Source organism: Gobio gobio (genome assembly GCF_949357685.1).
Source record: "Gobio gobio genome assembly, chromosome: 23".
Lineage (NCBI taxonomy): Eukaryota > Metazoa > Chordata > Actinopteri > Cypriniformes > Gobionidae > Gobio > Gobio gobio.
The window spans coordinates 36,845,101-36,863,324 of record NC_137119.1 but is presented as its reverse complement, the minus strand read 5'-3'; the positions used below and the strand labels follow the sequence as shown (position 1 = coordinate 36,863,324).

The window sequence follows — 18,224 nt, the reverse complement described above, 5'->3', positions numbered from 1 at the left end:
TCAATATCTTCTGACCAGCAGAAAGTTTGAAGTGACTTATGTTAATGCTTCATAAATCAATACACTTAATAGATATAATCCCCCCCCCCTGAAATATCGTTAATGTGACCGCATCTTAACGCGTAGAAACGATTTTACCGTGCAAATTATTGATAAAATACAGCGTGGGGGCTCTGGGAGCATGTTACAACAGCTCAAAAGAAAACGGTCGCTCGACTCTTTGAACTGCTTCGCTGACCGAACCGATTCGCTAAAAGAATCAGACTTCCCACATCTAGTGGATGGAGGTGGGGGCCGGGGAGGGACTTCTTGGACCAAAAGAGGATTCAAACGTGTTTATGACTTTAGAGTAGAACCGTCGCATTCAGTCAGTCAATGGACTCGGGCGCATTGCGATAACCGGCCTCATTGTGTTCGCTTCAGGCTGGGAAGCAAAACAGAGAGATTCGGTCCAGAAGATCGCCCAAAACAAAGGTGTGTCCATCTGAAAGACTTTCATTGTCAAAAAAGGAGAGGACACGCGCAAAAGAGCGAGATCGTCGCTGGGAACAATGATGCTGATTGAAGTTTTGGTATTATGAGCAAGGCGCGCGGATTTGTTGGAAACCCATTGATGCGTCACATATAGTTGTTATCATTCTTTATCAGATCAGAGTGTGCAGTGCGGATTCGTCGCGCGCTCTCCAAATCTTTCCAAACGCGGCATTTCTATTATTCCCGTGAGCGGTTCCTAAATCCACAACGATGAATTACCAATCGAGCGTCCCGGTTTCGGTGTCAGTGTCCGGGATCTCCCAGCAGTCCCAGCCCGCTATGCCCACCCCGGGAACGGTACCCACGCCGGTGCCCGTTCCTCAGACGATTCCTCCTCAGTTCGGATCCGGATCGTCCGGGAGCTCCGGGGCGGGTCAGTTTGGCTCGGGAACCGTATCGGGCCCTGCAGCGCAGTCCGGCTCGTCGGGCTCCCAGTTCGTTTTGTCCAACTCAGCAGCCATCAGAGGCGAGATTCATCGGTTCGAGTCCGTCCACCCGAACATTTATGCAATATACGACCTGATCGAGCGCATCGATGACCTGGCCCTCCAGAACCAGATCCGCGAGCATGTGATCTCTATTGAAGGTAAGCACAAGGCCAGATTAATTGATGCCACAATGAAGCATTGTCTGTCAGTGTAAAGGCAAAAGCAGATGGTGCGTGAAAACTAGGGGACATAAATGAGTGTACACCCCTAATCATCCTAATTAGGGGGCTACTGATAGCCGTGGACCAATTAATATGCAATGCAATATTTGCATAGAGTTATGACATAATATGTGTCTTGGAGGATGCATGAATAATACAGCTGATGTTGACACTTTGTTTAGTTGGATTGTTTGGGAATGAACCCAGATCTTGCATAACGCACCAGTGTGTTGTGGATGTAAATTCAATTGTGAAGCAAAGATTTGTGGCTCTCTGCATTAATATTGACATGCCAGTCAGATGTGATTTCCACAGTAGATCTTAATGCAGATTTGATTGTTTCATTATCAGAAGCTCTTCTGGAAAAACGCTTCCCGAAGCTTCTCTCATCCACTGTTTGTGCATCGGTCGTTCATTTGGGTGAAGTGAGTTTATCGAATGATTATGTCAAAGACATTGATAATATTTACAACAGAGCTGACCTATTGGTTCCCATATAAATGGTTTTAAAGACAAGCTGATGGTGCATGCAAACTGGGAAATTAATCTATTACAGGCATCACGATGGACATTTGATAGCGATGGACCACCAAGATGACTAAATATGCAATAAACATAACTTAAAGTGCAATGCTTTTTGTAGTTTAATGAAACATTGGCAGTTAAATGAGATGAAACGCTAGCATTTGGAATTGGTTTCATGTAAATGATGGTCTTTTAAGAGTTGTGCTGTCACAGTATGTTTGGTTCACAGACGACATTACGTTGGAGGAGCAGAGATCATCAAAAGACTTGTGGTGTTTTGTATTAATATTGACACAGCAGTCGGATTCTCATAGCGGATCTTAATGCAGATGCGATTGCTTCATAATGAGGATCTCTTCTGCAAAACATTCGTCAGCATCACCCGCTCATCTTGTGTGAAGTGAGCTTCTAGGTTAAATACACCTCATCAGAAACATTGACTGACTTCCAATTTTTATACAGACCCGACCTCTTGACTCCCACATTAACGGTCAGGGCGAGAGTTCAGATTCGATGAGCTTTAGTCACAGGTTATTTAAATGCAAATCGAGCCCCTTGCTGCTATAGAGTCTCAGCACTTCTGGAATCGTAGGGTATTACAAAACCCTCTCAAGCTGTCTAATTTTGTTATCATGGACTTTCTATAGGTTAGAATGACCCATTTCTGTATTTCTCAAGCAGATGCGTATAGTATTTCTCAGGTAAATGCATCACGACTCCCTGTGGAAACACCATACATGCGAACATTTATGCTCAAAGTTCATTGTGGAGATGATTGATTTATTGTGTTGTATAGTGGTTTCACACAAGATGAGATGATTGTGAGTCTTAGATGTGGTTGTAACTGGTGAGTCAGTGAGCCGCTGAGATTTTCTGTAACTCTGAGGGATGGCGATGGAGAAATTTCTGGATGAGCGGACACCCTTTCGAGGGGGCGACTAGGTTGACAGGAGTGGTGGAGTTTGCCTTTTCTCTATGTGGGTGCGAACAAGAGCCTGGGTTATGTGCAAGCTGATGATATATTGCTATGAAATGCTTGCAAAGAGCGAATCGATGGATCATTTTTTGCAAATAATAGTCTATTATACAATATGGATTGTTTCATAGCTGCCGATAACGGTAACAATCAATGATGCAAACTTCAAATATGAGACAAAGACTGTGTCATTATTCAGCTCGAGTCGGTTCAGTGTTGATTCACTTCAGTCCAGTCATCAATTATGAAACAAAGTGCCTTGAAACGTGCAGCATTATTCAATGTGTTGACGTCATTTCCTCTGAAACAGGAAGACAGGGCGGGACATATTGAACAGCTCCTTCTCTTTTTTTAATCTTCTGGACAAATGAGGGCAAAATCGTTTATTTATTTATTTTTTTAAAATACTTTCCTTAATCTGAGCGGTACAAGACTTGGCTACTTTTCCTAAGTTTGCCACCTGAACACACACACAATTTTTTTGACTCGATTCTACAATGTTAAGGGCTTGGGAAAAAAAATTGGACACAAATGGACACCCATAAGAATGAATGGAAAAAACTACTTCCAAGCATATTTTTTTTAATTTGTCCAATAAAAATCAATAAATCCAACACAATGCAGATCATACATGCACACAAAGGAAGGAGTGAGCCTATACAACATTCTCAATGTGGCAAACACACATCCAAAAAAGCATTGCATTGAAAGCCATTGAATGAGCCTATAACAGAGTGAGTTTTATTTTTTTATTTTTTTGTCAAATAAAAAACAGTCACTCTCACATACACAAACAAGGGAATTAAATGAGCCAATAACTGGGCAATTAAAAAAAATATTTTTGTTGTTGTTAAAACACTGGTTTACAGAGTTCAGCCCATATGCAGCCATTGAGTTCTATTGCCATTGATATTTTAGCTTTAAAAAGAAATTAATACCATCATAGGTTACCTTAATTCACCAAAGTCAACACATTTTTAGGGTTTGCCTGTCTGGACTTGGTGATTTAAAAAAAAATAATTTTTTTTTACTGAAGTTAAAGAAATATTAAATGTAGCATAAAAATAAGCATATTTGACATAATAAAATATGGTACTTTTAGAGGTAAATAAATTCATTAATACCCAAAAAATCACAAAAAGGCATAAATTGATAGAATTAATTTGATCAAAGATGGTGATATAACGTATAAAAATTTTTTTGGAATCACACTTCGTGCCCAATTGTGTCCACGAGGGTACACACACATACACACGTGTATATATTATACATTTTGAAAAAAAAAAATATATAAATGCGGCTTATTTTATTTTAGTACTTCCGTCAGTCAAACAACATACTACAGCCTGTAAAACATATCATTAAATAATGGTAATATAAATAATATAAGAGTTAAATATTAGTGATAAAATATTTGTTTTATATTTCCCCACAGAGGTGTGTCATACCGCTTTGCGCTGAAAGGGATGTGGGACACGAGCAGGAAAGAGAGCATCGTTTTTCTAATATCTTCATGTTTTCTCCTAATGGTCCAAAACTAGTAGTAAAAGGTGTGAAGAGCGAATTTATCTTCCACAGGGTCAAGAACTTTAGGCTTTGTTTGATTATGCACTGCGCGAGAAAGCGAAACTATAAATCTCTGGCGTGTATGAAATGCGCTATACACAAACGTTTTCTACTTTACCACAGTAGCTAAATGATGGGAATGTCCTAATTAAAAGCGAACAAAAGGAAGAAACGTTTATAATCCCCCGTGAGAGATGAAAATGAAGATTTGGGCAAATAAATAAGAGATTCCATGTCCAGTAGAATAAAATGGAGGAAGCTATTGTTAAATTCGTTTAAAATCGTGTGACCATATCGCAAAACGCAAAGCTTAAATTTGGCTCCCCTCACAAAGCCTACCTCGTTTGGCATGAATCCATATGTTGTGTTTCCATGGCTGCGATGTAACATTTAATCGCAAACCTATTATTTATTTTGTAAATAAAGCTTTGTGCTTCACTTGTGTCATAATATTCACGTAAAACAGCATTAACATACAAAAACGGCGTGTTTTGGCCGACAACCGCCGGTGCTACTAATCCACCAGGGTGGCGCTCTACCACCGCAGTGGTGCGGTTGTCATGTTTACTGGCACAACCCTACCGATACGTTTTCTGGTCTGTAACAGACTCGCTCATATGATCCACTCTGTGCTATCGTGTCTATGGACCGGAGATGCGGCCGTTCACGTGACACCAACTTTGAAACAATCTGCATTGTTTAAAGCGCTATATAAATAAAGTTGACTTGACTAACGTGAAACCAGACTTCATTCACCCAATGGAAAGCATATGTACACTGTCTGAATCGTTCCCTATCCCCTATATAGTGCACTATGTGCCATTCGCATGTAGAAAATAGTAAATGTGTGAACAGCTGACCGATTTTAGCCACAGCTTCAGCGCTAGGGCTGCCACTAACAACTATTTTTATGTCGATTAATCTATCGACTAATTAATCGATTAATCTATTGACTAATTTATCGCTTAATCTACCAACTAATTTATCACAATTTTCAACAATTTTACTTAAAAACATTTAATTTAACTTGCAACGTTGGCCTTCAGTAGTGTACTATAAAAAGTATAAATGGAAACAAGCCCTTGACAAAATGTGAAACTAAAAGATTAAAAATGTAAAAAGGTACAAATTTGTAAACCAACATAACAAAAAAAAGAGTATATCAGCAAATACTTTTTTATAAAGAATAGTGTTGTCACGATACCAAAATTATGACTTCGATACAATACGAGACTAAAATACCTCAATACGCAAAAAACTGAAAAAGTAATTGAATAATATGACAGAACTTATTCATTGTTTTATCATTGTTTTAGGGTTAAAAATCCCTATAAACACACCTGGCCGGCATGTTCCTGCCCTGCCCTGCTTCACACAGAATATTAGGTCCGGCCCTTTAAGAGCTGCACGGACCAAGTTCATTGTAACACCTGATTTCTCATTCAACTCTGTATACGTTCACTAAAGACATATCCGACTGCATTTACCCGAATACTCGCCCAGGACGTGCATTTTTACATATTTTTTACCATTCAAACCCAATAATCTGGTCAGAGTCCGGCAGCGCGCGAGCACGTCCTGGCCGCGCCGCACTGTTCTGTTGCGTTCTTTTTCCTGAGCTGCGCGTATATATTTGACTGTTCTGTTTCATTGTTTAGTGAATGGTGGAATTAGAGCTCACACACATGTCCTCACTCCTGCTGTCACACATCGACGCAAATGAAGAAATACTGCTCTTATTAGAGTGCTGTCATTTTTAAAGTACCGGTACTAATACAATTTCATACCGTACCCAACTTACCCAGTCGACTAAAAATATTGACGTCGACTAATTAACAGCGTCGTTGCAGTCGTTTGTATCGACCAATCGCGACAGGCCTATTCATTGCCTGTTTATAATGTAGGGGGCGGGGCTTCAGATTCTAGAGCGCATTTGATTGGAAAGAATTTCTGATGAGAAGCTGAAGTGCAGAGTGACGTCAGCAAAATCATTGATCCATATTGGCGGAAGTTTGAGACTGTGAGTTTTGAAGGCTTATATCTTCTAAATGTGAATTTTGTCATTGTTTTGGAGCACACTAGCTCATAGATAACAGTAAGACTAACATATTCATACTAAAAGCCAAAAATCTTGATTTCATGGGGACTTTAAACTAGCTCTGTAGAAGGCAACAGTGTCATCATCCAGCTCAATTCAGTTTTGTTTCATTTAATACAGTGCAGTCAAATCGATAAAGCAGTGTTACTGAATATAAAGTGTCTTTTAAACCCCATCTAAGCAAGCCAGAGGCGACAGTGCCAAGGAAACCAAACTTCATCAGTTGACAGAAATGGAGAAAAAAACCTGGGGAGAAAGCAGGCTCGGTGAGGGTGCCAGTTCTCCTCTGGCGAAATGAAAGATCTTGGTGTGAATATCCCTGTGTATTCCATATAGAAGAGCCAGACTGGAGGGTTGACGATATCATGAGCTGTATTGTAGACCAATGTCTTCAGTGTAATTCTATCAGCTACGGACAGACGGGATAATGTCTGTGCATAATGTCTATCGCTGGATATTAGTGTAGATCTACGTCTTGAACTGTTGAGGGTGTAAATAATCTTTGTTAATGGTATTATCCAACTAATCCTGTTTACTTAGGGGTAGGGTTAAGGATCAGCGCTGGCTCTGGACCAGCAAACCAGTGATTTCTAACCAAATATGATTGAGTCATTTATCTTGTTAACAAAGCATTTTGTAAATGGAAGCATTTTCCATAAAATCTCAGAATGTTTTGTCATTCCTTTTGTTCCCAGACCTGAAATGACCTTGCCCTCTCAGACAAACACTAGTTAACCTTTTTTTTAAATCGCAAATGCCAGTAACGACCAGTGTCAGTCACCTCTGGTCGATGCTGACTCATCCGGCCTATAAAGAAGTCCTCAGAAAGCTTGTAACACCTGAGTAAAGGCTTGCTGTTGCCATGGAAAATCATAATTGTGATGTATCGCTTGCAGAATGTCTAGCCTATATGACAGCAACGGCATATACTATTGATTTCTAGCTTGTTGACCAATAATGGTGGCAGAAGTGTTGAGAATATCTCCTCACATGATGGTAACTGATTTGGACTGGTTTGACTCTAAAAGCAGATGGATGTATTTATTTGTTTGCATTAGCAGTAATGGTGGGAGATTAGCTGTGCCCTTGACTACTGGATGTTTTATTGACCGTTATAAATCATATTATGGCAATCAACAGCTGATGACGGGAGAAATATTGAGTCGAAATTTTTGGCACAAGTTCATTGTTCCAGTGCAATGCAAACCCTGTCTTGAATATAAAACTGGAGTTGGACTGGAGTGAATAGAATACTACTATATCAGCAGTATATATGCATATTAATATGTAAATCGCTCAAATCCCAGGATGCAAAAAAAAATGCAGTATTGCTCAACCTGACGTCCCATTTCTAGCACGAGGAATGACCCAGAAGAAGTTGTATAGCCAAATTAGCTATGACAAGTGTAAAACATTAACAACCATTTTTAGTTACACTTTTTAAAAACGTGCTTCTTTTTTTAATTGAACTGTTGAAACTATTTATGGACATAAATTAACAAGAAGCACTGATAAAGTACCTGAATTATCATTGCATTGTAGAGGGAATTTTTCATATAAATTGATATATGCTCAGTGTTTCCCACAGATTAGAAACCAATTTGTGTGTTGCAGGTCTGTGTTTTATTGGTTGTTGTCTCTGCACGTGCACAGCATCATTTTGTGGGACTTTGTAAACCTGTAGGCCTATTAATTCTAGTGTGGAATTTTTCTACAATATTTATTCACTCGTCATGACAGTAAAATAGGGCATTCTAGTCAATCTACTGCAGTATATCCTCTCTCAATCAGTAGAAAATGTGGTTAACACCCGGTCATGGATGGGGGGGGGGGGGGGGGGTATATAATTTTGAAAAATACCGTGATATAAATGTTTGGTCATACCGCCCAGCACTAGCATAGCCTACTGTACACATAAGGAAAAATAAGTTTGCCTTTTTAGTACTATTTTAAACTTTTCTTGGTTTAAATTATATTCGCTTGCATTCATTAATGTTCACTTGTGTGTGCTTATATAAGTATCATTAAAAATATTAAGATGTAAGTTATTAACTTTTTTAATTTTCACATTTAAAGAAATCTAGTGTTTGATAGGGGCTGGAATCTTAAGGCACTTAATGATTCGATCCGATTCCGATTCTGGGAGTAACGATCCGATTCCCAAAACGATTCTTAACATACATTTTTGGCAACTAATTATCCTGCTGTGCAAATACATGAACTTTAACATTATAACCAAAATTGGAGCTAATATGTTTTTTTGTTTATAGTTAGAATATCTGTTTGACAGTATTGCCATATTAAAAATTATTATGAAGATTTCTTTCAATACTTTTATTTTATTAACAAAGTTATATTCAAGATGAACAAGCTCTAATGAAACGTAAGCCATACAATTGTAAAGAACAATCATTAAGAATAAACAGTTCTCGATTTACAACTAAGTGTGACTATTTTTCAGTTTCTTTAGAACATTTTAACATTTAAACAAACTTTGGTTAGAGCCACAAAAAAATCTTTCAAACATAGGCTAATTCAGAATAAAAACAACTTTAGCGCTATGTGTGTGCGCATAACATCTCACATGAGATCTTGCTGAGCTGCAACAGTCATGTTAGAGACATTTAACGAATCACTCATCTAAACGAAGTCTTAGTTCAGAATTTTCCATTCGTTTGAAACATTGTGCAGAAGTTCAGCAATATTCGATAAGTCATTCCAAAAATTATGCCACGGATGTTTGTAGGTTTATATCCCGGCCACTGCATCGGAGACATAGGAGTGTTATTAAGCATTAATGGCAAGGAAAGCACCTTATAGCCTACTTGAGCACCACTTCGTTATTTTGGCTCAGAATTTCGTTTATTGGAAATATGAACTTCATTTAGAAATGCTTTTGAAATGAAAAACTTTGCATTTAATAAGCAAAATACATTTTTGAAATGGGGAGGCAGTCGCAGCGAGCCAGAGAAACGGAGGAGCGACTGCTGTAAGGCGTTTGTGCAAAACTGCGGAAAAACTGCATAAAACGTGTGGGTGTTGAACCCTCTCACCGGGAAAAGTGTCCCCACGGGTGCGACGCCCCTGAGCAGGTCAGAGTTTGTCCATTTTATCTTAAACGAAGCCAAGTCACCAGCATACGAACGTTCGCCTATCAACAGAGTTGTTCTGTTTGGCCAGTGACCACGCGCACACAGTGGTGAAGTGGCCGTTTGATTTGAACATAAAATCGATTCTGAATTTTTGAGAATCGATTCTGAATCGTTAGATAACGAATCGCGATGCATCAACCTTTTCTCCCACCCCTAGTGTTTGATCATGTATAAATATTTATTCAAATGCAAAACCTAAAAATAATTAAGAAGTTATGATCTGCAATACAATTTTGAGCAACTAGACTAGATGTATGAATATTTATTAGAGAGCCATACCGGAAGCTAGTAGGTAATGGCATTACAAATTAAAATTATTATTTTTCCAGCCACAAAATGACTCAAATTTTCCTCTTTGTAATGGAATTCTCTATTTTAACCTTAATTACTAGACTAATTGTAATATAAATAATACAAAATAGTTTAAGTGGTCATTAATGGACCATAATTATTGCACAAATAGTAGGTCTATTTAGTACCAAAAGATATCCTCAAAATATTCAATAAATATTATTAAACTAAAATATACAACATTTATTTAATTGAAAAATAGTTAAGGTGTATGGTCACATTTAATCACCAATGAGTATGAGTGTGACCAATTAGTAAGGAATACCTGAGGGCTAAATACAAGAAAAACATTAACATTAACATCTCCATCACTCTCTATAATAAAATTATACTGTAAATATGGTTAACGTAATAATCAATGCACACTATGCTGTACTGTTTACCAAAAATTGCTGTAAATACCTGTGTGGTGAAACTGTTGTGTATCTGCTTAAGCCATTCAAATGCATTGACAGAGCGCTGGTTTGTTTAGAACTATTGAGAACTCCATGAACCACGTGATCGCGCGCGCCACCGGGAGGCGCAACGTGCGATATCATGTGTAAGCAGATGCATAAAATAACGTGATCATCACCATTAAACAGCATATAAATCAAAACTGCCTAATGTTATTGAATGAAATGTCAACCCAGGACGAGTTATAGGACTGTCAAGCTTTGGGGTGTTGATGGACTCCATCTACAACATCTGTGTTTTGTTCATCGTTCGGACGTAACGTAGTCTTTTACAAAAACGTGATTTTTTCAGCTTTATGCTCAAAATGTTGCTTTTTCATGAAACTTGCAACATTCAAGTGTTGATTAAAAAAATAATATATGAAGCTGGAATAAAACAGTGGGTCTGTTCTATCTTTTGATATATTGCATGTTTAGATATTCTGTGGACCATTAAAACTTGTGAAAATGACCATAAATGCTGGCGGTGACTGGCAAATTTCATGTTTACGTTCATTTAAAAGACCTAACCGACTATGTTTACGATGATACTCAACAAGACAGTCATTTTGATATAATTTTGTGTGAATATTCGCGCGCTGTGAGACGCGTGGCCGTGCGTGTGTGTGTGTGGTGTGTTGCTGCCCTTCGCGACGAGCTAACTGAGAGACACACTTTCTCGTCTATGAGCGCTTGAATATTTAAATTGGCAAGGCTTAAAAATGCTCAAATGATCAGTTTCCGTGAAGATGCAGCTCTGGGAGTGTCTTTCACGCTGGCACTGAACCATCGGGTAATTCTTATTGTCGACCGTAATGACAAATATTTTTTGTCATTCATTCAGGGGGGGCGGGGGGTCGTTTTGGGAGGGCGGGGCGCCCCCCCGAAACAATGGTAGGGGAAACACTGGAAATGAACGAATACACTGCATGTTTTAAATAGCGTTAAATGAATAAAAAAGTGAATAAAATGAATTAAAAGTTAATGAATAAAGACGCGCAATATGTGGCGGCCGGTGTTGATTCTGTGGCGCACCGCCACAAATTAGTCTATGTGTGGGAAACACTGCATGCTTGTTTCTGGATATCTTGCATAATGCATTTTGTTTCATAATAATACACCGTATTCGATTCCAAACAAAGCCATATGCTAGTAGATTTGACAGTCAATTATCATTACTAGTTCAGGACTTCAGGTCTAGAGTTAATAGTTCAAACTTAACCCTGGCTAGAGGAATTATAAACGACGGTGCTTAATTGTGTAGGCCTACAGAATGTCTCTAAGTCCAGTTCAGCTCGAAGTGCGTTGTGTTTGGGGAATTAAAAATCCGCCTCCATCTGTCATGTCCTCATGTATCTTTTATTTATGCATTTGTGTTATTAGAGAACAGAAAGTTAATGTGATATAACATGTTTCGTAAGAGAGCACAAATCTGTCTAATTTTGTGTTTCTTTTTTAGCAACGATAAAGCTTATCAGCAGTTCATCAAAGCAATTACACACTTGAGCACAAGAGGCCTCCAGGCAGAAAGCTATTTGTTTTCTTTGCTTCTCTTTCACCCCTGTCATGCCCCTTTGGTTATAATATTTACATGGTATTTACATAATCCTCCTCCATTTTAAGTCAATACCCTGGAAAGTTAAAGCTTGTCATACCACACACATAACAAACAGGATGTATTGCATCTAAGCAACTACACCATAGCAACCGCATGGCGACAAGAGACTTAAAAGGCCCACTAAAGTGCCTTGAAACGTGCAGCGTTATTCAATGTGTTGACGTCATTTCCTCTAAAACAGGAAGACAGGGCGGGACATATCGAGCAGCTCCTCCCCTTTTTTAAATAGCCAATAGCGTTTAGTTTATGTCACAGTTCAGCCAGAGCTGTTGAGCTTGGTAAAGCCGCAGTTTCCTCCTAATCTCCTCCATATCGCTTTACAATACAGCATTCTGTGCAGAATTCAAATGAGTCTGATACGTTTTGTGGTTTGCGGGCGTTTTGCACATATGATCCGCTCTGTGCTATCATGTCTCTGGACCGGCGCAGACTGTCTGTGAGCTGCGGTGGTTCGCGTAACACTAACATAAAAACCAGACTTCATTCACCCAATGGAAAGCATGTGTACACTGTCTGAATCGTTTCCTATACCCTATATAGTGCACTGTGCCATTCACCATGTAGAAAATAGTAAATGTGTGAACAAGTGACCGATTTTAGGAAGACAAGGCGGGACATGTCGAACAGCCCCCCCCCCCCCCTTTTAAAATAGCCAATAGCGTGTAGTTTATGTCACAGCTCGGCCAGAGCCGTTGAACTCGATAAAGTCGCAGTTTCCTCCTAATCTCCTCCATATCGCTTTAAAATACAGCATTCTGTGCAGAATTCAAATGAGTCCGCTATGTTTTCTGCTCTGTGTCGACTCGCTCATATGATCCGCCCTGTGCTATCGTGTCTCTAGACCAGAGATGCGGCCGTTGGCGCGACACTAACGTGAAACCGGACTTCATTCCCCCCATTGGAAATCATATTTACACTGTCTGAATCGTTCCCTATCCCCTATATAGTGCACCATGTGCCATTCACCATGTAGAGAATAGTAGATGTGTGAACAAGATTTCAGCCGCAGCTTCAGCGTCTATTTATAATGTAGGGGGCGGGGCTTCAGAATCTAGAGAGCATTTGATTGGAAAGAAAATCTGGTGAGAAGCTGAAGTGCAGAGTGATGTCATCAACATCATTGATCCATATTGGTAGAAGTGAGAGATTAAGTTTTGCATGCTTATATCTTCTAAATGCGAATTTTGTCTTTTGTATTATTTTGAGGAGCTTACAGATAACAGTAATGCTAATGCCCAAGGTATACTTCGCCCGTCCGCATCCGACAATGCATCCGAAAAACAATTGTACAAACTGTCAACAAATGTGTCGAACTCTGTTCATCCGTGGACTAGTATACGCACTACCGGCACATCCGGGAACTTGAAGGAACTGTATGTAGGATTGTGGCCAAAACTGGTACTGCAATCACTTTCAAATTACTGTAGAGCGGTGTCCCCTCTCCCCCCTCCCCCCTGACTCGAGGTTGCCAGATAGGCTGCAGCAGAGCCGTTGAAAATTATTATATGGCTATAATATAATTATTATATTATATTATGGCTCTGGGCTGCAGGATCCAGCAGGAACGTTACTCCTGCTACAAGGAGCTTCCAATGGCAAGTGACGACTGACGAGTCCTACACAGCAAGTTTTTTTTTTCTTCTTCTGTTAATTATGTTTATGCTTCATGAGAGATGTTTTGTGAAGTAATTATGTATCGCAAAAATGTACTAATGGCGATCAGCCAAATATAATCGTAAATATGAACGCTCGTATGTGCCAGTACATTGTTTGAACAGTTAGTTAGCTATTAGTCTAACTTGTAACGCTAGATAGGCTATCTGTCATTAACGTAAGTTACAAGCCCAAGCCTAAGTCACTATGTGTCATACAGGTCAACTTGCAGCATGTGTTGTCCACTATATATGCGAAGAACGAATAAGGAATAATTTTTACCAAGGTAACGTTAGGCTACTGTCTCATATACGTTTTCACATTGCCATAATGGGCGTGCTAATGTTGTTTTCCTCAGCGTTTTTCTGATTCATAACAAGGTCTTTTAGGTTTTGTAAAGTTAGACATTTTTTATCCAAAAAGTTTGTAGCTGCAGCTGTGGTAACTAGAGCAGAGCGGCAACCCCGATGCCGAAACACTACTGACTTCGTGATTGGTAGATAGGTGGAGGGTGGCGCTTCAGGCCAAAACACATGTCAACATCAACATCAGTTGAGGGCTGCAACTTCACTTTAAAATGACAATATCTTGGCCGGACTACTGTTGTCAGTGATATAAGTATTTGAAATTAACACGATTTCTTAATGTCTAGTGACATATCAGGGCGATTTTATGATTAATTGAAATACATTTCTTACATACAGTTCCTTTAGGTGTCAATTTTGTCATCGTCCCTTTTTAGGCGAAAATAAACTAGACTTCCCATAGACTTCAATACAAAATAGCAGCACAAAACAACATCCGTACACAGACGGCAGGCTTGAATAACTTAAGAAATCACTAAGATTAAACATGTCAAGTAATTATATGTCCAGCTTGCCTACCAAGAGTGTGAAAGATACATCCACACACTTAATTTGGTCCATTTAAAAACATGTCCCTTCAGTCTCGTCACAGTTAAGTTCCCGGATGTGCCGGTAGTCCGTATACTTTGAAAGCTGTGCGGACACGACTGTGCGCGTGACTCGTCCGGATGCGGAAAATGAAGTATACCAGGGCCTTAACATTTCATACTAAAAGTAAAAAAAAAACTTTAAAAGCTTGTTTCCTCCATGGATTACATTTTAAAAAAAGATAATTGTGACTTTTATCCCCCTCACAATTCAGACTTTTTTTCCCTCAGAATTGCGAGATATAAACACTAGGGATGCAACAATACAGTTTGTCCACGGTTCAATACATACCTCGGTTTTCAACCACGGTTTTCGGTTCGGTTCTGATGGCTTGTCACATACATTTTTTGTTATTCTATTCTTAGGCGACAGGAACAGCTAGAGGTTAAGGAGAAAAAAGACAATTTTTTTATTGCAATACTCTTTCTTTATTTTACTTAAAAGAATTGAAAAACCTACCTTAAACTAAAAACTTACTTAAAAAAAACCTTGTATTCCTAGTGTATTGTATAATATATCTCTATATCTATATCTATAGCTATATATATATATATATATATATAGCATTAAAGTATGAAATTGAATGAATGTAAAAATAAAACACTACATAGACTTCACTATAAAATATACATTGATTCTTAGCTATTGTGTTAGTTTTTCAGTCAAGAGCAATGAGTGATTTTCTCTTTGTCTTTTGTTGTTGTATTAACATTAAAGGGATAGTTCACTCAAAAATTTAAATTCTGTCATTGAGAAATGAATACAGGTTTTAAACAATATTTGAGTGAGTAAATAATGTCATAATTTTGAGAGGTGAACTGTCCCTTTAAGGACCGCGTGTTTACTATTGCACTGTTGTCAATTTAAGACCTGCGTGCATCTAATATACAGACACACGCAATTTTACTTTCACTTTAGACATAACCGACTGTGTTTATGTTAACCTTGTGTGTATTTGACAGTATTAACGCAGTAAGACGACTATTTAGTCCTGTAATCACGTGTTTGACAGGCGTTTAGTGCGCGCACTCGGAAAAGCGCATGTTAAAACCGCGCACGCGAATGAGCCGGCAAGGCTTTAAAACGCATGCAAATAATGAACTTTCGTGATTGTGAATAACTATAGTGTTCCGTGAGTATAACTCTACCACTAACGTGTGATGTGAATGTATGTCGCGTTGTTCAGTATATTGGGATGGAGGCAAATTATAGAATTGGTAGAAAAATAAATAAATAAATGCAAAATCGAATTCGCAAAAACGCAATTCACAAGCGCGTATTGAACCGTGAATGCCGTACCGAACGGTTCAATATTATATTGAGAATTGTGGCATCCCCAATAAACACACAATTGTGAATTTTCATCTTCTTTTCTCAGAATTGTGTGATATAAAATTGCAATTCTGACTTTATAACACACAATTCGGAGATATAACAAGCAGAAATGGTGATAATAGTGGTTAAAAAGAAAAAGATTGGTATGAAGTCATGTTATGCTTCCGTCTTCCAGTAGCTTACTTTCTGATTTGGTATCGATTCATTCCACGTGACAATCTACAGAGTGCATGCGCTTTTGTCCTCTGTTTTCCTTCCCTCACACCAACATTTCTGATGTTGGAACATGTTGGATATTTACGATTTAAGATCGGTGCGGCCCAACGTTCTCCCGAGCAGTTTCAATCACTCTGAACACACCTCACACCACAGGAAAATCTGATAAGGTAATCTGTAGAACCATCAAGATAGTAAGGAATCATCCAGATCACCCCGGCAACAGCATAGAAACGCCCTAGTGACCACTCAAAACACCTTAGCAACTACATGGAAAAACCCTAGCAACACACTAAAAACATTCCGAACACCTTAGTCTCTGAGGTGCATGAAAAGTTTTCTTTAAAATTAAATGTCTAGTTGTTATGGGTTTTTTTTTTTTTTAGCATATAACTCAGCGGATGGTGCAACATTGCTAAAGTGGATTTATATCATTCTGAGCATTTCTGAATTTGTGAACATTTGGTGTATTTTGTTCGAAGTGCTTTCTAGCCATCAGCGTCCTCTGGAACAGCTTCAGACAACAGCGAAAATGTAATTGCTGTTGTTTTAAGCTGCCATTTATGCTGCTATAACTGATGCCATATCAGCAAATTTGTGACTTTATCTCTGCCGCAGCGATGCTGTGGCCGTTCTTTCACTTTGTTTCTTTTTGTCAGCGTTATCTGAGCGACCTTGAGCAGATGTTCACCGGTGTAAACAGGATTTTGAATTCAATGTCATCCGGGTCTGAATGAAACCTCAGTGCAAAATGGAGCTGAAGTTGAAATTCAGACTGGCTGTTTATTTCAGGAATTACATGGAAAAACTAGGAAGGCAGTTGGTTTAATTTTCTATGTTAATTTTTCAGATGTAACATTAGTTTTTGCAGTGATATCAGATTTTCACGTTGTGACATCTGCTCAAATTTGGTATCATGACGACCCTTTTTGGTGTAATCAGAAAACGGATATTCATATTCACAGACTTTGACCATTTGCTGTTGTCATTGCTACAACTATCATGCAAATTTCATATTAAATTCCAACAGTTTGTTTTTAAATAGTTTTTTAATTATCATAGCTTCACTCCATATGGCATTTTTTAGTTTAATACTGTTAATTATTTGTGTTTTTATGTAAAAAATGGTATCTTCCTCTTTTACAGAAGGCATGGCTTTTCAAATCAGGCTGGCAGAAAAGAATATTGGTGCCTGAGAAATTTGCATATGCTTTGTTTTGTCCTAAGAAGCACAAATCTCTATGCGCAACATGCTTGTTTCTAAATATTGTGCTGTCTGTCTTCTGAAAGTCTCAGAACAGATTCAAATGAAGATTTTTGACGTTTACATATGCAGCTTGACATTTTGAAACTGACACCCTGCTGATGGCCATTATGAAGTAAATGAACATGTTGCCGAAAATATCTTATTACGAGTAATGCAATACAAACTCATGCATTTAAATGAAGCTGATGCACAACATGCAAAAAAAATCCAGTCAAATGACCTGTACCGACTCCGTTGTGATGCATTGCATGCGACGTATTCTGTGCAAACATCAAGTTGCACTACAGCAATCGCTTCTTTGCATGTGCCGCTGCATCACAAGGGAGTTTTTCACAGATATTTTGATTGCAGCAAGGCTTGTGAAGCTCTTGCAGAAGACGCTGTCGTGTGAATATGCACCTGTGTGTCTGGACTGCAGATACTACTGCGATCGTCCTACGTTATTGCAGCACGCCTGTTGCTTAGGAACCGGAGCCTTATAGCTTTGTTGAAGATTAGAACAGAACAGGAGTTTAAAAAAACACTCTGCTTCTCCGAGCTTGAGGAACAGTGTTTTATGAGTTACCCCACAACTGATTTGTCCCATTTAAGTAAGCGAAAGGATAATCAATAATTCTAAAAGACGGAAATGCTTGCAGACGGCTTATTTAGTGTCTTGTTTCTTCAAATTTGTTATGTTGATGGTTGTGCTTAAGACATTAAAGATGGATTATTTGCCTGCTGAAAAACGCACTCCGGGACTAAAAAGCAAGGTTTGGCGGCTGAAAATGGGTTTTTCTATAGAAGTGAAGTGTATGGTGGTGTTTGGAGCGTTTGCTGTTGCATTAGTATTGATGCTCTGCCAGCGTAGACCAATTGTGCTTTAAAACTCAAGAGCAACCTGCATTCATTGCTCAA

General features: G+C 38.7%; 1 protein-coding gene across 1 annotated transcript in view; it reads left to right on the top strand.

Annotated features, from left to right (window-relative positions):
• Positions 1 to 300: 300 nt before the first annotated feature.
• agap3 (ArfGAP with GTPase domain, ankyrin repeat and PH domain 3) overlaps positions 301 to 18,224 on the top strand; it is a gene marked incomplete at its 5' end in the record, with an annotated part of 270,237 nt that continues 252,313 nt past the window's right edge. The window contains one exon of the mRNA XM_079806208.1: positions 301 to 1,120. Coding sequence (XP_079662334.1) covers positions 745 to 1,120 — 376 coding nt within the window. The remainder of the gene's footprint in view (positions 1,121 to 18,224) is intronic.